The sequence below is a fragment of the Mauremys mutica genome, chromosome 5 (assembly GCF_020497125.1).
Source record: "Mauremys mutica isolate MM-2020 ecotype Southern chromosome 5, ASM2049712v1, whole genome shotgun sequence".
In the NCBI taxonomy this organism is placed as follows: Eukaryota; Metazoa; Chordata; order Testudines; family Geoemydidae; genus Mauremys; species Mauremys mutica.
Window position 1 is genome coordinate 64255827 of NC_059076.1, and position 26674 is coordinate 64282500.

General features: G+C 44.7%; 1 protein-coding gene across 1 annotated transcript in view; it reads right to left on the reverse strand.

The window, feature by feature from the left end:
- DCHS2 (dachsous cadherin-related 2) overlaps positions 1 to 26674 on the reverse strand; it is a 254928-nt gene that overhangs the window by 108570 nt on the left and 119684 nt on the right. The window contains exon 2 of the mRNA XM_045020060.1: positions 16067 to 16258. Coding sequence (XP_044875995.1) covers positions 16067 to 16258 — 192 coding nt within the window. The remainder of the gene's footprint in view (positions 1 to 16066; positions 16259 to 26674) is intronic.

Genomic DNA, 26674 nt, shown 5'->3' on the forward strand with positions numbered 1-26674 from the left:
CAATTCTGTAGCAAGAAGCCAATTGTGTGGCAGTGGAATGATGGGATACAGATTTCTGCACATGCACTTGACAGTACATTACAACACGGATGGAAGAAGACACTCCATGGATACAGAGTTTGATTTTCAAAGAGTTATGCACAAAAAATGTGTACATGTAAGTTGAGTAAGTAATTACAGAGACTGTACACACACAAATTGTATACTGGCATGAACAAAGGGCAAGCTTTGTTTCGCAATGATGAATTTATGCATGATGCCACAGGAACCATGGATGTAACTTAGATGTATATTTCTGCATGCACCATTGTGTGCCACATTTATTGAGAAAAATGTTTTGTCCTTTACAAAACTATCTAGAGTGCAGTCCAGTTACTCAGGCTACATTTGGGATTTGCACTATAGTGCAGTAGCAAGCTCAAAAAAACTGCATTTTATCTTTGGTCTATTGACTCCATAGACTTGTACTGAATTGCTGAGATACAATAAATAAATCCATCAACAGCATTAGCTCTGTAAATTTTCTCACTGTGGCTTTCGTTTTTCCACATTTTTTCACATAGTCATATTGTCTCTATAGCCTGGCACTGATGATGTCATGACACTGTTGTGAGAAACCTTAGTTTAAATGTATGAGGAAAATTAAGACTATAATGTAAAGTAATTAAAAATTATTTATTTGCCGTATTCTTACAATAGACTGAATCCTGATCCCACAAGCAAAGTTAAAAGAGTTTAGTCCACAGATGGAGATTAGGTTGAAAATGGAACCCTTATCCCCCACCCATTTGGTGCTGTTGGATTTTCTTTTTGGGGGGAGAGGGGGCAGAGAAAGGAAAAATATGGAAAAGGGGAAAAAGGTGGGAGGAGTTTAAGAACAGCAAAGTATTATGGGGATTAATTTTAAACCACTTCACCCAATCTGTGTTCTTGACTGCTTAGGAAAAATGCAGACATTTCACTCTCCAATCTAAGAAGTTCATTTTAAGGAGTTAGACTGTAAAATCTTTTTTGGGGGGAGGGAGAGGTCCATTCTGAAATATTTTTAGAAGGGTGGGACATGAGATGGGGGAGTGTAACGGCTGGTCTACCTCACTCCTCTCTGTCCTTGTGCTAACCACTGTTGTTGAAGAGCCAGTGCCTTCTTTTCCTGACCCTGAAGCATATCCATTAGACACAAGTGAAGAGAGGCTCTACTATTGTCATCACCCTGTATAATGAATGATATGCAACCCTTCTTGTTTTGATGCAGTATAATTTCTTTAAGGTTACCCTGGCAGTGGTAATTTTTGAGAAAGACCCCTAGTGACTGGGAACAAATGGCTGCTATTTCTAACCACATGAATATGCTCCTTTATCTGTTCAGAGACAAGCATGACAGTTGATTATGAAGACTGATTTGAGCATGCCCATTGTTGAAAGAAAATTACATTTGTTAAAACATATTTCAAGCAATAGTAGAACACTGTTGTTCATTTTGCCTTTGTATTCTAGAAATATTGCTCATATAACTTCATGTCTCTCAAATGCTTCAATAATCTTTTAACTACAATTGTGCTGATTAGGGTGACCAGATCACCCAGGTCAAATATCGGGACGCGGGGGGGGCGGGGCGGGGCAGAGGGGGAAAAAATGGCGACAGAGCAAAAAAAAAAAAAATTCCCCCACCCCCGATTCCTCCTCCCTCCGCAAGCGCTGGAGGGAGGCCCGGGAGACTCAGGGGAGCACGGGGCCGGGGTGAGTGTGAGTCCAGCCTGGCCCCGAGCAGGCAGGACTCAGGCGCGGTATCTGGAGGGAGAGTACGGGGTGGCCTGCGGGGCCAGGCAGCGGCTGCTCTCCCCACCTGGGCAGCAGGACTCGGGAGCAGCCGCTGCTGCAGCTCCCACTGCCGCGGGGGGAGGAAGCGGCCGCTGGCCAAGCTCGGCAGCTGCGGCTCTGGCGCCCATGAACCCCCCGAGCCCGGGCCTGCTGCGGGGACCCAGCGCGCACGCTGCGCATACCCAACCCCTGGCCACTCGCGTCTGGGCTGGCTGCCCAGCTGGTGCAATCCTGCGGGTGGCCTCGGAGTGGGGGCAGCAGGCCCCAGCCCCCCTCATCCCGCTCGGGTCCTGCAGGGGAACGAACGGGACTGGGCTGCCGATGCCTCCGCCACGGGATTGCACCAGCTGGGCAGCCAGCCCAGATGCGACTGGCCAGGGGCTGAGCGCAGTGTGCGCGCTGCCCCGCAGCAGGCCCGGGCTCGGGGGGTTCGGGCCCGGGCACCAAAGCCACAGCCGCCGAGCGCCAGGTGCTTGGCCACTTCCTCCCCCCGCAGCAGTGGGAGCTGCAGCAGCGGCTGCTCCCGAGTCCCCTGCCCAGGTGGGGAGAACAGCCACCACCTAGCCCCACGGGCCGCCCCCCTACTCTCCCTCCAGGTACCGCGCCCGAGTCCTGCCTGCTCGGGGCCAGGCCAGACTCACACTCACCCCGGCCCCGCACTCCCCTGAGTCTCCTGGGTATGGCATGCTTGGAAAGAGGCGGAGATTTGGGGAGGGAGACAATGGGGCAGTGAGGGGGCGGGGATGGGGGCGAGGATTTGGGGAAGGATCCAATGGGGGAAGGAGGGGGCGGAGTCGGGGCAGGGGAGGGCGCGAGCCCTTCGGGCTCCGGAGCCTTTGCTTGTTTGTCCAGTGTCCCGACCTAACATTGGTCGGGACGCGGGACAAACAAGCAAATATCGGGACAGTCCCGATAAAATCGGGACGTCTGGTCACCCTAGTGCTGATTGATGGAATGGCAATAAAGTTGGGTACAAGTCACATTGTTGTGATTCTGAAATTTCGTTACTTGTGGAACAAACAATGAACATGATATACTGCTACAGAGCTGAAATTACCATAACTGGAGACTCTCTTTTCCCTAGCAACATCCAATCTATGTAAAAACATGAATCTAACAATAAACCTCTCAAACCATTCTTCAAATATAAATAATACTACCTTCTTGACAGAAAAGATTCTACTGCTTAACAAATACCTATGATGTTATGTAGAACAGCTGCATTTTTGCCGTTTACATTGTAAGACTGCATAAGAATCTGACAGGATTTCAATGATAGCTTCCAACATGCTGGGATATAGCATTCCATTAAAATTTTGTTCGAGACTGAAAGGTTATATATAGGTTTATGCAGTTTTTAAGATGTAATGCTGTAGCAGGGCAAGGAAGGAATAGAATTAGCCACTAATTTCAAAAGCTTTAACTTCAATGGGAATTTTGCCTGAGAAAGGAGTGCTGAAGTGGGGACTTTGTGTATTACAGTAATTGCTTTAGCTAAAAAAAAGAGAAGAATATTGGTAGCTGTTACATGTAACTGCTAAAACACAAGAAAGACACAACAAGCATAAGTCTCTCTCTATACACAACACATAGTAGGAAAGCCATTTAGAGTTTCAGCAGTATCATCACACTTTCATCAGAATCCACCTAAATACCAAGGAGCATTGGTAAAGTTTTAATTGTTGAACTGATCCAACTGCTTTTGGTGTTTGATTAAAAATTGACCAGTCAACACACAGCCAATATTATTTTAAGGGCTTTCATAGACATTTCCATTATATAATACTTGATATTATACAGTTAGAAGACATAATAGCATTTTATTAGCTAAATGACTCCTTTTTAATAACATGTCTAAGTGTCATATATAATCACCCTGTTTAGATCCATTTTAGTTTATCAAGTAAATTACATATGTTTTATAATGTTTACCAATATCTTATGAATTTGATAATGTTGAGGTCTAATCCTCTACTCCTTTCTGAGATAAAGCTCCCATTGGAATTCTCATGTCAGGAATGGCAATTTGGCCTGAGCAAACAGTGGAGGGATAAGCCACAGATTTTTAAAAATGACTGATTTCAAAATTGTCAAAGGTACAATATACCTTGCAAGCCATTTCATGTAATTAAGTAAACAACACATATTGCTAAAATTCTTGAATAAATAGATAGTATCAACACTGTTCTTTATAGTGTTATGTATCAAGTGTCCCCTGACGATAAAGTCAGAACATGCACCACATACAGTGCTCATTCTCTTTTTTCCTTAAGATTTACGTTTGTAAAAACTGTCAATTGCATTTACTTCTAATTTTCCAAAAGATTATGCTTAATAGCAAAGAGTTTACAATTTCATCTGCATAAATAAGAAAACAGACCATTCTGAGTGGACTAGAGGGTAATCATCTCTGAGCATACAACTCAATTTTAATCATAATCAGTTATGTAACTTCACCTTCATATTCAGCAGATGTGCTTGCATGTGTAATTAGAAGTGATTTCTTTAAAAGCACTGTGCTTAAAATGCTCTGTCCTTGACTCCCTGCAAATGCAATTTCTGCAGAATAGATTTGATTTTTAAACTGTTTTTAAAATACAAGCAAAAGGGCTAGTCTTTTCAATCTTTCAGAGGAACAAGCATTCAAACGGGACAGGAAGACAAAACCAATTAAGTTGGAACTAAACAAATAAAGATGTGGAAAGAATGTGTTTCTTAATGTTAATAAACTTTTTTCATGTTAATGTACGGTAAAGGAATAATCTGTATCTCCTTTACACAGAAGTCATAAGATTTTCAGTTTTGTAACTGCTGCCTGAGCACTACAGTGATAGGTACATTTGTAGTGCAGAGGGAGAAGGATTCTGTCTCAGCATTCCTACAATTACATTTTCTAGTACTACAGTAGGTTTCCTCTAGCAACTGTATTGACCATTGCTTGTTTGGATGAAGTAGAACACCAAACTGTTGGCCATCATGTAAATAATGCAAGTGAGCACACAAAAGGATAGGGCTATGTATCTTAATTAGCAATAAGGCTTGATCAGAGTGTAACTGTACAACACTAAAAACATGTACACACTTTTTAAAAATTGGATATTGTTTCAAAAATGCAGCTGAGTTTATTTTAATGCCTCATTGTACAACAACATGTATTGCTAGGTTTACCACCATGGGTATAAACATTCTGGATACACCTCCAACCAACCCAGGGAAAACAAAACATGGAATTCCTTATTGCATTGCATTCTTATTGTAAAAGATAAACAAAGGAAAACCAAACAAGTCCATTAAAACATATCAGGCCTTATTCTCAGATCTTTAAAAAGTAAAAAAAAGGGCATACCATTTTATTCCCCTTTCTTGGTCACCTTTAAGACTATGCTAGACCTTTCATTAAAATTCCTGTTTTTCATATTCTCTTTCTGAAAAACTCACCACTGAGATTGACATTTTCCATGCCTGGTTTCAACCTACAGCTGAAAAATTTTGGAAGGTTTCCTGAGGGAAATGCCTTCACCTGTTCTTGTGTTATTTGAGAATGAAAATCATTGTACTCTTGCAGCAGTTCAAGATGTTTTTAGTTCACTAGTAACTCAAAAACACCTAAAAAAAAAGGAAGTTTGCAGGTGGAAAGAGAATTACAACTTTAACATTTTATTTTAAGCACAGAAAAAACAGGAAATGCACAAAATTAAGGCTCTCCTAATATCATTAACTTGTCCACATCACACAAATGTATTATTTCTAATCACTTGTTTAACTATTTAGAGCCAAACTGTGGCTGAGCATTGTGCAGGTTCAAGTGGGTGGAGGGTTGATGTGCTTTTCTCCCTCTTTCTGCTTCCCTCACACACAGGAACCAGCCACAATCACAAGCCTGTGGTCTCTAGAGGAAACGTGCTGCTTTTTAACTAGTACCCAAGAGGCAAAAGCAACCACAAAAGGAAAAGGGAGGAGGCAGGGCCATCACCCACCACAAATGGGCTGGCTATGGAGGGGAAAATGCGCTGCATGCTTAAGTGGTGGCACAGCATCTGCTATCCACAAAAACTCCAGGAGACATAGTTTCTCATTAAAACACAATACCTCCTGGAGTTTTCGTAGGAAGTTGTGGCTATATACCACAGCTGTATTTAGAGTTATGGTTTACTGGTATAGTCCGACTCTAAATGTATACCTAAGGATATACAGGATGTGAGGTATGGGAAAATTGACGTTACTGCACACATAGCTCTCAATCTGCAAAGGTCCATATATGGAGGATCATGTGTGACAAAGACCCCAAAATGAACAACACAAAAATTATTCATGCAGGTGCTGTGGGATTCATTCCTTTCTATAACCTTATTTACAACAGTTCTGATGGAAGTAATTTTCGATAATTAAAGTGGGGGGATGGGATACCAAACATGTAGATAACATAGGGACTAAAATGAGAGACGTCTCTCAAAATGAGGTACGCTTCACATGTATGACTTAATTTTTGTACACGTTTAAATATGTCACTTCAATGATTCAGCAAAATAGAAGGGGGGATTGTGTGTACCATATGTTGGATTTCTTTGCTGTTTTTCAACTTGCAGTAATACTGGACCCAATCTTGCCCCCACTGATATAAATGAGAGTTCTGTCACTAGCTTTCATAACAGAAGGATTAGGTTTCATAAGTAGAACTGGCAGAATAAAAAATGGTTACTCACCTTTTTGTAACTGTTGTTCTTTGAGCTGAGTAACTGTTTTTTACTTCTTCGAGTGATTGTTCATGTCCATTCCGAGCAAGTGACTCAAAAGCCTGAGTTTAGGCAGTGGGGTTGGAGTTCACTGCGGATTGGAGCACTGCACGGTCGAAGGCTGCATCGTCTCTCACCTGGTGCGTGATGGCATAGTGCGAAGTGAATGTATGGATTGAAGACCACGTAGCAGCTCTGCATATTTCCTGTGTCAGGACCTGAGCCAGGAACGCCATGGAGGAGGCCTGTGCCCTTGTGGAGTGGGCTGTGATCGGCAGGGCAGGCACCTTAGCCTGATCGTAGCATTCGTGGATGCAGGCCGTGATCCATGAGGAGATACGCTGTGATGAGACGGGGAGCCCCTTCATCCTGTTGGCCACAGCAACAAAGAGTTGGATTTGAATGGTTTGGTTCTTTCAGTGTAGAATGCCAGGGCCCTGTGAACGTCTAGGGAATGCAGCCTATGATCTGTGCTGGAGGAGTGTGGCTTAGGATAGAACACAGGGAGAAAAATGTCCTGACCCATGTGGAATTGGGAGACCACCTTAGGAAGGAATGCCGGGTGTGGCCGGAGTTGGACTTTGTCTTTGTGAAAAAACAGTGTATGGAGGCTCGGACGTCAGGGTTCTGAGCTCCAATACCCTCCTGGCCAAGGTGATAGACACAAGGAATGCAACCTTATAGGAGAGATACAGTAATGAGCGCGTAGCCAGGGGCTCGAAGGGGGGCCCTGTGAGGGTGGAAAGGACCAAATTAAGGTCCCAGGCTGGGACAGGTTGTTGAGTATGTGGGAAAAGCCTATCCAGGCCCTTGAGGAAGCAACCAACCAGTAGGTTTGCAAAGACTGAACTACCGTCAGCTCCTGGGTGGAACGCAGAGATGGCCGCCAAGTGGACCCGAACCGAAGAGAGGGAAAGACTCTGCTGTTTCAGATGAAGTAGGTAGTCAAGGATGAGTGGGATCGGGGCGAGCAATGGAGCCTGTCCCTGCTGTTCTGTCCAGATGGAAAACCGTTTCCACTTGGCCGTGTATGTGGCCCTGGTGGAGGGTTTCCTGCTACCAAGGAGGACTTGTCTAACCTGCTGTGAGCACTGCATTTCTACCAGGTTTAGCCATGGAGCATCCAGGCTGTGAGGTGGAGCAACTCCAGGTTCGGGTGCCGGAGGCGGCCTCGATCCTGTGTGATCAGGTCCAGGAGCAGGGGCAATATGAGGACATCTGCAGTAGCGACGTGAACCAATGCTGACGTGGCCACGCTGGCGCTATCAGTATGACTCGAGCATGATCCCTGAGAATCTTGAGGAGTACCCTGTGGACCATCGGAATTGGAGGGAAGGCGTAAAGCGGACACCTTCCTATGAGAGGAGGAAGGTGTCCGTGAGAGACCCTGGACTGCGCCCCATGAGGTAGCAGAACTGTTGACATTTCCTGTTGTCCCGTGAGGCAAACAGGTCTATCTGGGGATAGCGCCAGAGACGGACGATTGAACGTGTCACATCACGGTGAAGGGACCACTCGTGACCATGGAACGAGCGGCTGAGGGCGTCCACTAGGCCCTGGGAGGTACAAAAGTCCCATAACACGAGGGCTTCCCAGCACAGGGGAGAGGAGCGTGCACCCCCTGTTTGTTGATATAGAACATTGACGAGGTATTGTCCATGAGGACTGCAGCACACCTGCCTACCAAGCGAGATTTGAAGGTCAGGCAGGCAAGACACACCACCTGTAGCTCCCTGACATTGATGTGCAAGGAGAGGTCCTCTGGGGACCAAAGGCCTTGAGTCTTGAGATTCCCTAGATGCGCCCCCCACCCCAGATCTGATGCATCTGTTACCAAGGATAGGGATGGATGGGGGCTTGCAAAGGGTACTCCCGCACAGACCTCCCGCAGGTCGTGCACCACTGGAGGGAATCTAGCACTGTTCGGGGAAGCGTCACCACAGAGTCCAGCGCGTCCCTGGCTGGTTGGTACACAGTCGCTAACCAGGACTGAAGAGGGCGCAGCCTGAGCCTGGCGTTGCTCACCACATAGGTGCACGCAGCCATATGCCCTAGCAACTTGAGGCAGTTCCTTGCTGTGGTGGGCGGGAAACGCCGGAGACCGAGAATGATGTCAGACATAGACCAAAACCTGGACTCCGGTAGATACGCTCTGGCTTGCGTCGAGTCCAGAACTGCCCCATGAACTCTGTCTGCTGAATGGGAGACAGGGTAGACTTGGCCTCGTTCAGCAGGAGACCGAGCTCGAGGAAGGTCTGTCTGATAAAGGCTACCTGAGCCTCCACCTGTGCCTGGGAGTGGCCCTTGATGAGCCAATCGTCCAGGTAGAGAAACACCTGTATTTTGTGCTTGCGCTGGAAGACTGCCATGCACTTTGTGAAGACCCTCGGGGCTGCTGACAGGCCGAACTGGAGATGGGTGTTGCCCACTACGAATCGGAGGTAACGTCTGTGTTGAGGGATTATCACGATATGGAAATACGCGTCCTTCAAGTCGAGGGCAGCGTACCAGTCTCCTGGATCCATGGAGGGAATGATGGAGGACAGGGAGACCATATGGAACTTGAGCTTCTTCACAAACTTGTTTAGACGCTGCAAGTCCAAAATAGGTCTGAGGCCCACTTTCGCCTTCGTTATCAGGAAATACCGGGAGTAGAACCTCCTGCCCCTGAGTTCCTGAGGAACTTCTTCCACTGCCCCTACAACGAGGGGCTGCACTTCCTGAATTAGAAGTTGCTCGTGAGAGGGGTCCCTGAAGAGGGATGGGGAGGGGGGCTGGTGGGGTGGCAGGGAGGAGAATTGGATAGAATATCCCCTCTCTACTGTGCGGAGCACCCAACTCTCCAATGTGATTCGGGACCAGGCATGATAGAAGGGGGACAGATGTGATGAAAAGGTAGGATTGGTAGGATCCAAAGTCCTGACTGGTAGGTCATCCTTGACCACACCATCAAATTTGGGGTCTAGGCCCCGACGGAGGCCGCGGCTGGCCAGACGACTGTCCGGAGGGCTGTTGTTGCCTCCTCCTGCCACTTCTGCTCTGCCTACGCAAGGGCTCCTGGCGGTTCTGGGGTTGGTATGGCAGCGGGGCTGCCTGCGACCTGAATTGCCTGCGCTGGGTGGCTGGAGTGTGCAGGCCCAGCGAGCGTTAGGTAGCCCTTGATTTCTTTAGGCTATGGAGCCTCTTGTCCGTTTTCTCGGAAAACAGCATGGGCCCCTCAAAGGGGAGGTCCTGGATGGTCTGCTGGACCTCATGTGGAAGGCCCAAGACCTGAAGCCAGGCCCCCCCTGTTTCACCAGTCCAGTGGCCAGCATGCAGGAAGCTGCATCCGCCGCATCCAGGGCCGCTTGGAGGGATGCACGTGAAATCAGCTTTCCCTCCTCTACCAGAGCGGAGAATTCCATTGGCGATTCCTGGGGAAGGAGTTCAGCGAACTTGGACAAGGCCGAGCACGTGTTATGGCCATACCGGCTCACTATAGCCTGTTGGTTGGCTATGCGTAGTTGCAGACCTCCTGTTGAGTACACCTTTCTACCAAAGAGGTCCAACTTCTTGGCTTCCCTGTTCTTTGGTGTAGACCCTTGAAACTCCTGATGCTCCCCTTGCTTGGCCGCATCTACAACCAGAGAGTCTGGGGGAGGGTGAGCATATAGGTGCTCATGGCCTTTGGAGGGTACAAAGTAGCACCTCTCTATCCTTTTGGCCATAGGGGCCAAAGAAGCTGGTGTCTGCCAAAGGGTACGGGACATGTCAGCTATCGTTTTGATCAACAGTCAGGTGACCCTAGACGGGCCCAAGGGAGCAAGGACATCCACTACCAGATCTAGGTCCACCTTGACCTCCTCCGCCTCGATCGCCAGGCTCTGTGCGGCACGTTTAAGTAGCTGCTGAAGCACCTGGGTGTCCTCTAGAGCTTGTGCTGCTGAAGTTCCCGCAACCGCCTCATCCAGCAAGGAAGAGGAGGAGATCACTTGCAGGGGACCTTTCTCGCTACCCTCATCCTCTTCAGGGTCCTGCGGCACATGGTACTGTGGCTGCGTGGCTGGTGCAGATGCAGATGTGGTGCCGTGACTGGTACCGGGGTCAACGCTGAATGACGAGGCGTGCTGGGCGGTGTCTGCGGCATCAAAAACATGGCCCCCATCGGTGCCAGTGTCTGACTAGGCAGTACCAGATTCTGTTGTGGCACACTCCAGTTGGATGGCGGTGCCGATGGTGGAGGCATTTGCGCCGGAGCCACTGACGTCGAGGAGACTGACGCAGACCTGGTGCGCGGACCGTGCACCTGTCCTAGGGTCTGATGGTAAGCCCAGGGAATCCAGAACAGCCACTGGGAGGACAGTTGCCACTGCTGATGCCATGGTGCCGGGTAAGGTCATTGGCTTGCCTGTGAAGCCAACCTCCTGTTCCTTGATCTACTGAAGTGGTAGAATTCCGACTCTGACTCCGAGGTTTCCGAATATGAAGACTGAGGAGGGGCAGTACCTACTGTCGCTGGTGAGTGGTGCCGCGAGGCCAGGGAATGCTCTCTTTGCACCGGTAACACCGGAGTGGTGCAGGGACTGTGGCATCATCACGGCCGGCTTGCCCCTTGATTGGATATGGGGTCAGGCCGTCCCTGGTGGCTCTTCCTTCCAGTGCAGGGAGGCCGGCACTGGGATGCTTAATAAGCCTGAGGCTGCCTGGAACGCCTCCAGTGTTGATGGGATGCGCACCTCCTTGCTGAGGTCCAGGGACCTAGACTAGTCCAGACTCGACTGCACCCACACGGGGCCGGAGTCAATGGGACCGTGGGAGGACGCGGCTGTGGCACGGCTTGTCCCACTATACTTGTGGATGCTGCCGGCCTTTTAAGGTCCTGGTGGGGTGATCGGCCCCTCACCGGTCTCTTCTTTTTCGTGGGCACCGGCAATGGTGATCGGTGCCGCATGGAGGCCGATTTTCTATGTCCTGATTCTCTCCGGTACCGGGACTTAGAGTTCTTAGACTGGGCCTCCTCCTGGAGCGCTGCGCACTGAGGATGAGGTGCTGGGCGCCAGGTCGGCAGGCTCAGGGTCTGAGTGTGGCCGTAAGGCCCCTCCATCAGGAGCACTCTGAATCTCTGCTCGCTGTCCTTAAGAGTCCTGGGATGAAACCCCTTGCATATACTGCACCGGTCAATTTGGTGTCTCTCCTTGAGGCACTTCAAGCAGGAAGAGTGTGGGTCACTCTTTGGCATAAACTTCCCGCAGTCCGCGCAGAGTTTAAACCCTGGGGACACGGGCATGCCCCAGGACATGGTGACGATTACGGCGGGGGGGGGAAGCCCCCCAACAGCTATTAACTATCTTACAACTAACACTAACTCTAAACTATGAGAAAAAATGAACTATATACACTTAATAGAGATACTGCTAGGCTTGCTGCGAGAGCGAGCAAAGTTCCAGCTAGCCGTCACTGGAGGTAAGAAGGAACTGAGGGGGTGGAGGGTCAGCAGGCCACTATATAGGGTGCCATGGAGGCGCCACTCCAGGGGGTACACAGGCTGACCCTACGGCGCTGCTAGGGGAAAATCTTCCAGATAGCGTGCACGTGGCATACATACACCTGCTTGGAACGGACATGAAAGAAGAACTGATTTTTCAGTTCATTAGCAGTTCCGAATTTTTTTTTAAGTCAGTTCAGCTCGAACCGAAACAGTTTTCAAAATATTCAACAAATCAAAAAAATCAGAAAAATTTTGTTTTGGGTCAAACTAAATGCTTCATTTGACCCAAAATAAAACATTTAATTTCAATTTCAGGTAATTTTCACCTTTTGTTTAATAAAAGGAAATGAAGAGCTAGATTCCCTTTTACCTAATATTTGGGACACTTTTGGATGTGAGAGACCCAGATTCAATCCCCATTCTGGAGCAGGAGTTGAACCAAAGTCTTCCCCTCTCTCAGGTGAGTGCGCTAACCACCATGGCACTGGGACTGGGGAGGAGAGGCTTTTTCACTTTCTATAAATAATTATTCATTGTCACAAGAACTTGGACCGTGGTGTCCCTCCTCTCAGGTGCATGCCCCAACCACTGCGCTACAGAGCCATTCTCACATTCTCTCTCGATAAAAAAGTGGAACAGCTTCAATTGGAGATGTTGAGAGTGTCTCATCCCAAAATAGCCAATAGTGTGGTGCTTAGGGACTTCACCTGGGAGGAGTGAAGACCTGGGTTCAAATCCCTGTTTCAGTACAGACAAGAATTTAGGTCTCCCAGATGAGAGCCCTAACCATCAGGCTATAAGTAGGTCACTATCATATCATCCTCAGATTTGTAAAGGACACCTAAATCCCATTGTGAATCTAGCCTGAAAAATTAGAGTGATTAGTTTTGACATTTCTAAATGTTTGTATCAACTGAAACAATTTGCTGAAACAGGCACAAATTCATGAAATTAATCAACCCAAATCTGCATTTTGGAGAAAAAAATTAGCTGAAAAATTTCATCCAGCTTTACTCATGGCTAGAAAGGGTTAAACATCCTGCAAAATAAATAATCCTCAAAAGACACGTAGGGAGATAACGTTTGTGTTTTTGTGTATTTACATATGTATGAGTAGGGTTGACAATGTAATCAACAGTCCCTGTCTATGCTGTATTCTAATAATTCAGAGGTCAAAAGGACATCCTATCATGTAAACAAATTGTAAACATGAGATATCTCAGTATTCATCTCTCTTTGGAATGTCTGTGAATGGTGGAGGAACAAGCAAATGGCCTTATGTTAATTCGTATAGCTAAGTACCAGTGATGGACCTCCTTCAAAGTAATAGAAAAAAATGGAGATATATCTATCTCCTAGAACTGGAAGAGACCTTGAAAGGTCATTGAGTCCAGCCCCTTGCCTTCACTAGCAGGACCAAGTACTGATTTTTGCCCCAGATGCCCAAGTGGCCCCCTCAAGAATTGAACTCACAACCCTGGGTTTAGCAGGCCAATGCTCAATCCACTGAGCTATCCCTCTCCCCAGGTAATCCTAATTAACTTTTGTTCCCTGAGGAATTCCAACTTGTCAAAATACACAAAATTGTATAAAAGTTCCTTGGGTCCCAATTCTGTCATCTCAGATCTGCTTAAGCTTCTTCAGGGGACGTTTGAGTCGCAAGACTGAGGTCCTAGTTATGCTGGTACACCCTGAATATAATATTCGAACATTGGACTATGACCTATGTACCGAATTCTAAAGGAACTGTGCAACTACAAAGCTCACCATCTCTGCTATGAATCTGCACCTAAATAAATGAATGTATGCCTGTATGTATGTTGATCTTTTAACCATACTCTCTGTCTCTCTTTTGTTTTTAATAATTTTTAGTTTAGTTAATAAGAATTGGCTGTAGCATGTATTTGGGTAAGATCTGAAACATTCATTAACCTGGGAGGTAATGTGCCCAATCTTTTGGGATTGGTAGAACCTTTTCTTTTATATGATGAAATCAGATTTACAGAAATTTTCATCATATTTGACAAGGGTACCTGGATGGAAGCCTGACATTGGATCACTTTACGAGAACTGTGTTGTTTGGACTTCTAAGTAACCAGTGAGGTAATAAAGAAACTGTTTTATGCTGGCTTAGTAAATCTAGGTATTGGAATATCCACCAACTTCATGGGGATTGTCTTCCCCATTCTTTGCCATTCACCCTAATTGAGTGACCACAGCTGGCACTGTGCACCCCACTAGCACCCCAGTCACAGTATCAATTTAACAAAGGCAATTTTTATACTCGTCTCCCTATGGTCTCTTCTGAGCAGTTCTGCTTCTCCCATTGCTGCTTCTGAAAAGACACACATTAAAAAAGACAGACAGGCTCAGAAATCAAATCATGGAGAAGAAACAAACAGGGTGAAAGAAACTGATAGTTCTACTGCACCATTTCATTTGTAAAATAAGCTGTGTACCACCTGGAAAATTCACTGTCCTCTTCATTGTCTATTTAACCTTCTCAGTTTCTTTCTTCCTTCCCTCCCTCCCTTTGTCACTACCAATGACCCTTCGCTCTTCTCCCATTTTTTTTCCATTTATTTCTCTCTTTGTTTGCCAAACCCTTCTTCCACAGCTAACTCCACAGCTAACATCTATCATTCATGCTCCTTCCCAAGCATTGAAAATAAGCACTAAGGCTATGCTTTCACTGCAAAAAAAAATAATAATAAAAATGTTTGTTCTTAACTCACGGGTTTTTTTTGTTTGTTTTTTTTGCAATGAAGCCATATTCTAAGGGGCCAAGAGGAGGTGCATGCTACAGTAATGCAGCAGTGGAGATAGAAGGTGACTCAGTACCAGCTCTGATATACACTAAAGCACAAAGTTTGAAAAGTGGGCAGAGATATTAGGTGCCAACTTGAGGAACCTAGGATCTGATTTCTAAAAGCACTGAGCTCCCACAATTAAAAGTCAAGTCAATAAAATGCTCAGAACCTCTGAAAAATCAGATAAATCACAGACTGATCCAAAAATGAAAGAGTCTATAGTTTTGGCATGCCTACAGTTTTCTCATGATTCTGTTTTAAACTTTATCACTGGGGCATTAATCTGATGAGAATACACATATAACATATCCATCTGAGCCTCTTTTACTATATTTTTATTTGAAAATCAGAGTTTTGGCAAAACCCAAATCTTCTGAGCCAAATGAAAGGGAAATGTGAGAAACTCTTAAGACTGCCAATGCTCTCATCTAGATCAAGTACCCATTATTAATATATCTAATCTTGATACTGCATACACATATATGTATTTTCATTTCTATTCAGCAGCACTATTTTTACCCATCTGAAGCAAGATAAAATATGATTTACCCATAAACTTTAATAACTTTCTTTTATTCTCTGATTTATTACCTTAGGAGCAATACATTATTTCCAATTAAAATTTCTGAAACATCCACATTCATGGCCATCCAACATCCTGACAGATTAAAGGAAACATGATGAAGTCAGTCAGTCAATGGTGCTTGACAGCAGCGTGAGACAAGAGCCTGATGTGCGAACAGCAGACCTTCCCACAGTGGCTACAGGTCCACTCGCTAGATGGCGGTTGGAACACACACTACTTCCTGGCTCACCTGCAGGCCTCAGTCTGGGCTATCTGATGGTTCTCGGTGATGACTGCACTAGCCTTGACCCGGCTTCTCCAGACTGAGCAGCTGTGATTTGTGTCTTCAAACTGTCAATGGGAATGCTGAATTTCTTGAGACCCTGCTTGACCTTGTTGCTGTATTGGAGTTTTGGCCTTCCTCTGCAACATGGGCAGTTCTTGAGTTGGCCACAGAGCACAGCCTTCAACAGACGTTCTTGAGGCATATGTTCCATATATCCCAGCCAGCAAAGCCTGCAAGCATCCAGCATAGTCTACATAGACTGTAGGCTGTCCTCTCAACTTCCATATAAACATATTAAAAACTTCCCTCCCTTGTTAAAACTATATATTTGTGCTCAAAATACAAAACATGCTTACAAGTCTAGTAATATTCCAGGGTGAAACTTACCCCATCTGTAGCTTTCACTAAGAGATCGTAAGTGGCTGGATCCCCTTCCCTGTCAATGTCTTGACACACACAGATGTGTCCTGTATGGGGATCTATCTGGAATGCTTTAGATTTTTCATAGTTATGGAATCCATCATAAAGAAAATATTCGATACGACCAAACTGGCCTGCATCTGCATCTGTTGCCTTGACCTGCAGGGAAGGAATAAAAATTAAATGAAACTAGATAAACTATTATTACATAATAATATTTCAATTATTATGGATATTTGATGCCAAAGTCTTTATTACTGTTTTTAAAAGTGTATTTATTTAATACATTGGCTCTAATACATAAGGTATCCCAATGCCCTTTTCATAACAATGAGTTAGATAGTGGTAGTGCAGGTATTGCATAGGTAAATAAAGGATTATTTTGACAAGCAAAAAGGATGTGTTCTTCATTTGTGTCAACTCAATCAAGTGGCTTACTACAACTGAAAAGCCTACTCAAGACATCAGCTACCATCTGTGAAGCCACGTTAGCTTGCCATGTTTTAACCTCAGAGGCTAAACCAAGGATAACCAATATGACTTTAAAAGTGTTAGCCTGTGTTTTGAAGAAGTTCTTCAATAGTGTTAAGCTAATTCAATTGAACTAACATGATTAAAATACCCATAAAGACAAGGCCTTAAAGCCAACAACAGCTCACCTGTAGAACTGTATTACTTAGAAGGGGAATGCTGACCAGGACATTATCTACTGTGCCTTCTGAAATGTGCCAATGGATTCTTACAGCTTACTTTAACATCTCATTTGAAGGATGGCCTAGCTAACAATACAGTGCTTGACAGGAGTACAAGCATTAGGTTTTAATCCATGACCTCCTAGTTTAAAGGCAAGAGTTCTACTAACTAAACTAAACATGTTTATCTGCACCTGCATGATAAAAAGACATCCATCAGTAAAGTCACTGGAAAAATTCTTGCCACAGGCTAAATTCCTTCATCGATGCTGTCATGCAGATGGTTAGGAATGCTGAGTAGAAGATAACTAGAATCACATATTTCATTTCGCGCTACAGTAAGTAGATCTTACCAGGACAGCAACATTTTGCCTTCATCACTTAAAACCACTCTGCTGTAAATCTGAAACCAAATTCTGTAGATTAATATCTCACAGAAATGCTTCCTTCAGAGCTATACTCTTCTGGAACCAAAAGGTAAAAGGTAATAAAGGTAATAATTGGAGATATACCAATCTCCTAGAACTGGAAGGGACCTCGAAAGGTCATCGAGTCCAGCCCCCTGCCTTCACTAGCAGGACCAATTTTTGCCCCAGATCCCTAAGTGGCCTCCTCAAGGATTGAACTCACAACCCTGGGTTTAGCAGGCCAATAGTTTTGCAGAGTGGTGCAAATTCTGCCTGCATCACTCAATGTCTTAAAATCCATGGGTGAAATTTACCCCTGTCCAGATGGCCATCCCAAACCTAAGTGATGCCATAGGCTTTGTGCTAGCCTCTGGAGAGGAGTTAATTTAATCTTATGTGAATAAGGCAAGCAGGATTTGGCCCGGAGACTAAACATCTCACAAAAGAGGTTTTATTTCCTTTATCTTGGAATTCAGCTCTGTATTTATTCTCAGGAGAGAAGCTGAATGCCAGGCACATGCCAACATCTCAAACATGTTAAAATATTTGCAACTTGCTTAAATTAGAAAGATTATGTAAATTTCTGTTCAAGTGAAAGACTCAGGCAGCCAGATATATTATTGACTCAAGGCAGAGACCCAACTTTACCATGTGTTTTCTTCAACAGAATCTACATCTTTAATTTCTGTCCAATAGATTCAAATATTTGTATTAACAATATCAACCAGCCAGTACATTAATATCATTATTTTTATTACTTTTAACACTTAACACAGTGCGGACAAAATACAACATATCACCTAAACTATTTCTAGATGATCAGGGCGTTACAATGGATGATGCCCCAAGCAGAAATACAGACCTCTGCCACCTCATTTTTGGAAATGTTCTTTCTTCCCTCCCACCCCCCATTATTACTACAGCAGCCCAAGCATAACTTTGGAGTCATCAGATTACACTATCACAAATGGAATTCAGAATTTCATTAATCTTAATGTGTACATGTGATGAGGTATCCGCCCCACACTGGCCAGTAAGTGGTTAATAGAGCCCTAGGGAGGCTGCACAAAAAACAGCCAATAGGAGAGGGACTGTGAGAAGCGGATCAGTGGGGCTATATAAAAAGAGCCTAGGGCAGAGTACGGTCAGTAGCTTCCTGAAGCCTGAGGAGGGAGTCTGTGTCTAGAGTAGGGTGCAATCCTGTAACTCCTTGGAAGAGCAGTGCAGACAGAAACCCAGGGAGAGAGAAGGAGCTCTGGATGGGCTGCTGAGACTGAGGAGGGTGCTATGGTTGTGGGGAAGTGGCCTAAGGAAAGGCAGCAATAGTAGAGGCAGAGGGATGCAGCAGGAGGCTGCAATCCACCAGGTCCCTGGGCTGGGACCCGGAGTAGTGGGCGGACCTGGGGGAGTGGCAGGACAATTCACTGCAATTCACTCCCCTGGAAGGAGGGGAACACGGCTTGTGACATGGCCGGAGGGCTGAGCCATGAAGAGGACATTATGGTTCCTGATGCTGCGGGAGGGGTTGCAGGCAGACTTCAGAGAAGGAGTGACAAGGTGCAGATGGAGGTGTTGGCCCCGAGCTAATCCCCAGAATGACCAGGAGGAGGCGCCAGTCTGGTGGTGGGTGATGCACACCATGACAGTACTTTATGTACTTAGACCTTGGGGAAATGCTGTACTATTGTGATTTGTTTCCCATATTAATGCATTTGGTTGCATGTCACTATATTATCTATCCCAGTCTCTCTAACTAGGATTATACTCTTAATGAAGAGTTAAAGACTACAGTAAACTAGGAACATGTTATACCACAAAACTTTATAAAGGATTAATAAAGAGAAACTTAAAAATGTTTCACATTCGAGGAAATTTCAGGGGGGGGGGGGAAGTATCAGAATGTACTTGGCTAATATTTTTGCATTTCCTCTGCTGTTATTGATATCTGTGTCAGTAATAAGCATTCTCTGTCAGCTATATGTTGTTTTCTGTGCAATCTTGCAGTGGTGTCGGAACACTGACGTTATGGTATAACAGTTTATTCTACACCGTTGAATTGTCTATTGCTTTGGATATTACTGTAATGTCAAAAAATCTAGTATTAGAACTCCACTACATGTCAAGCAAAAAAGTGAGATGGGCTGCATAGAACAGGTAGCACATTTCCAGTATGGGAGTAACTATGATGAGGTTAAGCCTCTGAGCATGCCCAATTTGAACAAGATGTTTCCAGAAGCAGCCTGATTTGTGTGCTTGTGCAGTTGGTGTAACATATCTTCACTACAACCAACTCGATTTTTGAGTATTTTACTGAACATTACACGCTATGAGGTTTTTTAACACAATGTATTTGGTAATTAGCAATGTGGCAAGAAAAATATGAAATTCATGTACTTTTCAAGTACTTTTAAGTTTTCAGACATATCTGACTTTGCCAAATATTAAAGTTCATCTTTTAACATAAAAAGGAAGACAACACTTTGTAATGAACATTAACCATATAAGGCTGATAAGTTCAGTCCATACAATTTAGTCTGAAGCATAAATGTTTCTACATTAGCACTATGTCAAAAACTATGAAATTTTAGTGTTTAACCAAGATGTGACACAGCAGTAAAAGTGGCAAACTGTGGTTCTTGAGACAATTCATTACATCTTCATTTTTATTGTCAATCTGTCTAGCTAGTTATAAATTTCTTAGCATCTAGTGGAGTTATTTTATGACGTAAAATTAAATGAAAACTTTTCACACTGGAGCAAACTCGGGGGGGAAGGATTTATTAAAAAAGAAATGTATGGTAATGGAACCATTTTGTGTGTGTGATTTTGCTATTATTAGAGGTGTTTTAACAAAGATTTCTTCTTCAGTTCTGTTTTGCTTTTTATTTAGTTCTTTAAAGAAGCTAAACATCAGATCCTTTTGCTGTGGAGTGGTATTTGTGCTACAGTAATACCTAGAGATGCCCACTGAGGTTGCGATTCCATTATAAACTTATCCAAGGTTATGCATGTTGTGTATTTGGTTGTCATGGTTTTTGGTTCCTATGGTAACTGAGTTAGATTATTAGGGGATAGCTCAGCCAGCTTCAGCCGGCTGGGTGAGTGCTCTGAGTCTGTAAATAAAATGGTGGTTTTATTAGCTGTCTGCTGTCTGGCCTCAAGTGATTTCTTCCTAAACCGGCTGCCCCCAAGGATATAACAAGTGGCGACGAGGGTGAGATTCCGGTGCTGCTCCAGTAACAGAAGGAAGTAGAAGTCAAGGTAAAGAACAAACAAACAAAAAAGCTGCTTGTTTGCACTGACTGTGAAAGTGAAACTAAAATCATGGCTACTCTGACCAGGCCACTGGAACCTTTTGATGAGAATATAGAGCAATGGCAGGTGTATACTGAGCGTTTTGAGCTTTTTTTTATTGCAAATGACATTACAGAAGCGAAGAAGGTGCCAATATTCTTAAGTGTTGTAGGGGCTAAAACCTACTCCTTGCTACGCAGCTTACTACACCCTGTTAAGCCAGCAACTAAATCTTACAGTGACATTGTGGAATTCCTGGGGTCCCATTTTTCCCCAAAACCACTGGTAATTGTTGAAAGATATAGGTTCCACAAAAGAGACCAAAAGGAAGATGAAACAGTTGTACAATTTGTAGCCATTTTTAAAAAGCTAGCAGAACACTGTGAATTTAAAGAAATGTTAAATGATGCCCTGCGTGACAGGTTAGTGTGTGGCCTCTACAGTGAAGCTATACGGAAGTGCCTACTGACAGAGGCACAGCTTACCTTACAGAAGGCTGTTGATATTGCTGTCTCCATGGAACTGGCTACAAGGGAGGCGCAATACATCGGTGCATCCCCTAGGGTGCAAAAAGTGTCACAAGAACCGACCCACAAAACTGTGCAGAGTCAAGAATGTTACCGCTGTGGTAAGCCGGGTCACCAGGCATCGGAATGCTGGTGTAAGGATCTGGTGTGTCGACACTGTGGCAAAAAGGGACACATTGAGTGTGCCTGTAAACAAAAGAAAAGGAGGCCTGTGGTCTGGCCGACAAAAAGAGGAACCTTGCATACCCTAGAGCAGACCCAGGATAATCAAGGTGACACCTCAGCGCAAGAGAAAGTGCCACTGCATGTTTTGTCTTTGGCAGTGGGCTCACATGAATACTGGGTAATCCCGTTATTGGATGGCAAACGTATACGCATGGAACTGGACACCGGTGCAGCCGTCTCACTGATCTCCGAGACTGTGTATAAAGAAAAGCTACAGCATCTTCCGCTTAAGGCAACAAAAACTGTTCTGAAGACGTATACGGGAGAAGCTGTGCCTATGCTGGGCACTATTGATGTTAAGGTGGAGCTCAATGGACAGGTGGCTAAATTGCCACTGTTTGTGGTGAGAGGTAACTACCCAGCCTTAATGGGTAGGTCTTGGCTTGGGAAGATTCAACTGAACTGGGCAGAAGTGCACCGGATGACTAAAGAAGAAACCAGTCTAACCCCTATACTAAGGAAACATGCTGCTGTTTTTGGAGATGATTTGGGAAGTATGAAGGGAATCACTGTGACATTGAACATTAAACCTGAAAGTCCACCAAAATATCTGAAAGCCCGAACTGTGCCATATGCCATCAGGCCAAAAGTTGAAGCAGACCTGGAGCGCCTGGTCACCAATGGAGTCCTAATACCAGTTACCCATAGCTCATGGGCCACTCCTATCGTTCCAATAGTGAAGAAAGATGGCTCTCTCCGGATTTGCGGTGATTTTAAAGTCACTGTCAACCCAGTGTTGTGTGCAGAGCAATACCCGCTTCCCCGCATCGATGACCTCTTCGCAGGCCTGGCTGGGGGACAAAAGTTCAGTAAGGTTGATCTGAGTCAAGCATATTTACAGATGCACATCGACGAAAAGTCCCAAGAGCTGTTGACTATTGTGATTCATAAGGGGCTTTATCGATACTGCCGCCTACCCTTCGGAATAACATCTGCTCCCGCCCTGTTCCAGAGGGCTATGGACCAGATCTTGTGTGGCTTGTCAGGAGTTCAGTGCTATCTGGATGATATCCTGGTCACTGGAAGAAATGAAGAGGATCACTTAAAGAATTTAGAGGCTACCCTACAAAGACTGGAAGAGTATGGCCTACGAGTTCGCAAAGACAAGTGTGAATTCTTCAAGCCCTCTGTTGAATATTTGGGACACATCATTGATTCTGCAGGTCTTCATAAGGCCCCTGCAAAAGTTAAAGCTATTGTGGAGGCTCCCCCACCTCGAAATGTAAGCCAGCTGCGCTCGTTTCTAGGACTACTGAACTACTATGGAAAGTTCATCTCACAGTTAGCCACACTGCTAAAACCACTTCATGAGCTCCTTGGGCAGAACAAGGCCTGGAAGTGGACTGAAGCCTGTGATGTTGCATTTAACAAAGCTAAGGATGCATTGCTAAATTCTGAAGTTCTAATGCACTTTGATCCATCCTTATCCCTACAATTGGCCTGCGATGCCTCCCCTTATGGAGTGGGAGCAGTCGTGTCACACATTATGCCTTCGGGAGAAGAGAGACCTATTGCTTTTGCTTCATGCACTCTAAGCAAAGCAGAAACTAACTACGCCCAAATCGAACGTGAGGCATTAGGAATTGTTTTTGGAATTCGGAAGTTTCATCAGTACCTGTTTGGGCGAAAGTTTACTCTTCTCACAGGCCATCGACCTCTGACGTCAATTTTTGGACCCTACACAGGCATTCCCCCATTAGCTGCTAGTCGTATGCAACGTTGGGCATTGTTACTTTCAGCACACACATATGAAATCAAATATCGGAAATCCACTCTGCACAGCAATGCAGATGGCCTCTCAAGGTTGCCTTTGCCGGTCAAACATCAAGATAGTGCCCAAAAGGAAATCATCTACTTTGAACAGGTAGAGAATACACCCATCACTGCTACTCAGATAAAGAAGGCAACCCGCGTTGACCCAGTATTGTCCCAAGTTATGGACCTGGTGATGCATGGAAAATCTCGACAAACCTCTCCGGTCTCATCTGACCTTGTTCCCTACATGTCCAGAAGGACGGAGTTATCGGTCCAATCTGGTTGTTTTTTGTGTGGGAGACGTGTCATTATTCCACCACCACTGAGCTCACAGCTGTTAGAACAGCTACATTCTGGTCACTGTGGAATAGTGCGCATGAAGGAAATTGCACAAAGCTATTTTTGGTGGCCTGGATTGGACAGTGCTATTGAAGAGAAGGCAAAAGCTTGTATGTCATGTCAGGGTGTGAGGAATGCACCCCAGTGGGCACCCCTACACCCATGGGACTGGCCTGAAAACCCGTGGCAATGTATTCATGTTGACTTTGCTGGCCCCCTTGAAGGAAGCATGTTCTTGGTGGCAATAGATGCCCATTCTAAATGGCCAGAAGTCTCTATAATGCAGTCCACTACTGCAGAGAGTACTATCCAAAAACTACGAGGACTCTTTAGTCGTTTTGGTCTGCCAGAACAACTTGTGAGCGACAACGGACCGCAATTTGTCTCTCAGGAGTTTCAAAATTTTATGAAGGCAAATGGGATACACCACATCACGTCAGCACCATATCATCCATCCACCAATGGATTAGCTGAAAGATTTGTGCAGACAATGAAAAACGCTTTGAAATCAGCAAGGGGACAACACTCCATTCAAAAGCGTCTGGATACCTTCTTACTTTCCTGCCGAAACACACCTCATGCTACGACCTTTCTAATGATGGGACGACAGCTGCGCACTTGCTTTGATCTGCTGAAACCTTCTGAACCCAGACAAACTGTGCCACATCAGCAGCAATATCAAGTCATCAGACGGGCACCCAGAGCAAAAGACCGAACCTTTAGCCCGGGACAGCCAGTTTTGGCTCGGAATTATACTTCCAGAGCTAAATGGGTCCCGGCCACAGTCATCATTCAAACAGGACCTGTTTCCTACACAGTCTGGACTGCAGAGAATCTTACCTGGCGGCGACATGTAGATCAGCTGTTGCCAGGTCATGCCAGTCCTCAGGACACATCTGCAGTTGAGGGGTCTGACTTCACCACTTCTGGTGAGACACCGAATCACGAATCACCTATTCCTGACTGTCCTCCTCCATTACTGCTGGCGGCTGAGATGCCCCTTTGCCCAGCACGAGCTGATACCACCTTCGTGCTGCGGACCCTGAGCCCATGGTACTTTCGGGTGCAACAACACCAAAAGTTCGCCGTAATCCACCTAGAGACAGAAGGCCTCCTCATCGGCTGGATCTTTAGCTAGGGCGAACCCATGGTTATGGGGCAAAATAATCCCCAGGGTTTAGCCGGGAATGGAGGCAGTCTACCCTCCTTCTGTAGTCTAGTGTGTGTTTTATTTAGGGGATGTTCTTATTAGGGGGGGAGGAATATGTTGTGTATTTGGTTGTCATGGTTTTTGGTTCCTATGGTAACTGAGTTAGATTATTAGGGGATAGCTCAGCCAGCTTCAGCCGGCTGGGTGAGTTCTCTGAGTCTGTAAATAAAATGGTGGTTTTATTAGCTGTCTGCTGTCTGGCCTCAAGTGATTTCTTCCTAAACCGGCTGTCCCCAAGGATATAACAATGCAGAATATATATAACTGATCTTGGAACTGAATGTAGATCTCCCAAGTCCAAATCAGTGCCTTAACCACAAGCCTCTCTTTTCCTTCCAAAGAATAATTTGGTATGAGAATGGTGAATTAGGCTTGAATTTAGGTGAAATGGGAGGAAAACCTAACTTTTCAAGGTTACTGAGACCTCTCTTCCCTCTGCTAGTATGAGTGCCTGTGTGTTCATGCACATGCATGTACATGTGTGTTTACATGTGTAGAAAGAGCAAAGGAAAGAGATCTGCTTTTAGGTAATTTTTTTATTTACACATGATTACCCATTATCACATGTGGCTCATAATTAGCAGTCCTTATTCCTCTGCTATCTGTAGTCTCACATACTGTAATCTTTATCCTTTAAAATCATTAATACCCAAAGGAGCTTAGACATCTGGCTGAAAAGGAAAGAATTGGAGGAAGTGGAATGCAAATAAAAACTGTCAAAAACAGATTAGGCCAGTCACTTCCATCAAAATCCGAAAATGTCAGAAGACTTAAAAAGGAATATATGTTCATTCATAAAGGTTCCACTTTTCTACTCTCTTAACCCTTTGAAAGATCCCTGGGATATTCAATATTTGCTCTGTTTTAGACAAGGGACCTTTTACCATTAAGAATTGCACTAAATATTCTGATGCATCATTATGGTGCATCAGAATAATTAGCCACCATTTCTGAAAGTCAGCTGGTGACAGTAATGAACAACACCATACTGGATTGTCTGATACTGATTTTTGAAAATTCATTCATAAAGATTTGCCAGTGATCATGTGGTTATAGAACAATTCATGCTCGTTTCATTTCCTTGTAATTTGCGTTCCACAGCTGTAGTACAGGACACAGTGCAATTCTTGACTAAAGACCAAAGCCTCATTCCATTTAAGTTAAAGGCAAAACTCCCACTGACTTCAATAGAACAAGGATTTGGCATTAAAAATGATTTACAGTTGTGCATTAAACAAGTCTGGAATAGGGATATAAATATCATTTTTAAAAGTACCCGTTTAAACTATTAAAATTATATCAGTTAACCATTTAATCGTTAACATGATGGGGGTGGGGTCGCAGTCCAGGGCTACTGCCTGGCCCCACTCAGTGAGGGGTCAGTGTCTGGGGCTGCCACCTGGCCCCGCACAGCAGGGGCTTGGAGTCCAGGGCTGTTGCCAATCTGTTTTAAATGTTAGCTACAATATATTAACAGTAAGACTAATACTTATCAGTTAACCGTTTAATATTTTACATACCTACTCTGTAACATTTGATATTTTACCTACTATTTAATTTGCTATTTCTATTAATTTTTAAATCAGAGTTGTATGCTATTATAGTATTTCTCTATTATCACCACTACACTAATTAGTTTGGTCCATGTTTAAAAACAAGCAAAAAACATTATTTTTGTGCCTGCAATCTACTGCTGGTGACTACATTAAGCTGTAGCTCTATCTGGTTGTGTCTGCAGATAGTTAAAGTTCTAAATGCTATAATGTATGCCCACAATTGACTGTGGAAGATTAATTATGGGTGAAAAATTAGAGGCTATTGTTAGAAGGTTAGCCCATTACATTCAGCAACTTGTTTTCCTTCCTGCACATTATGCAGTCCTTAGATTTTTAATGGTACATGCAAAGGAATAATGAATGAGATATTTAAATAAAAATGCTTCAAAACAAGCAATACAAATCTGAGGGCCTAATCAAGTTCAACCTTAGTCACTTGAGTGCCTCTGATTTCAATGACAGCAGTTGCATGGGTAAGAAGATATGACTTTTACCCATCAAGTTCCTCAGTATCCACTCAGTTTCTCCTTGCTCTTTCCCTTTCTGACTCATGTCCTATGTTACAGCCAA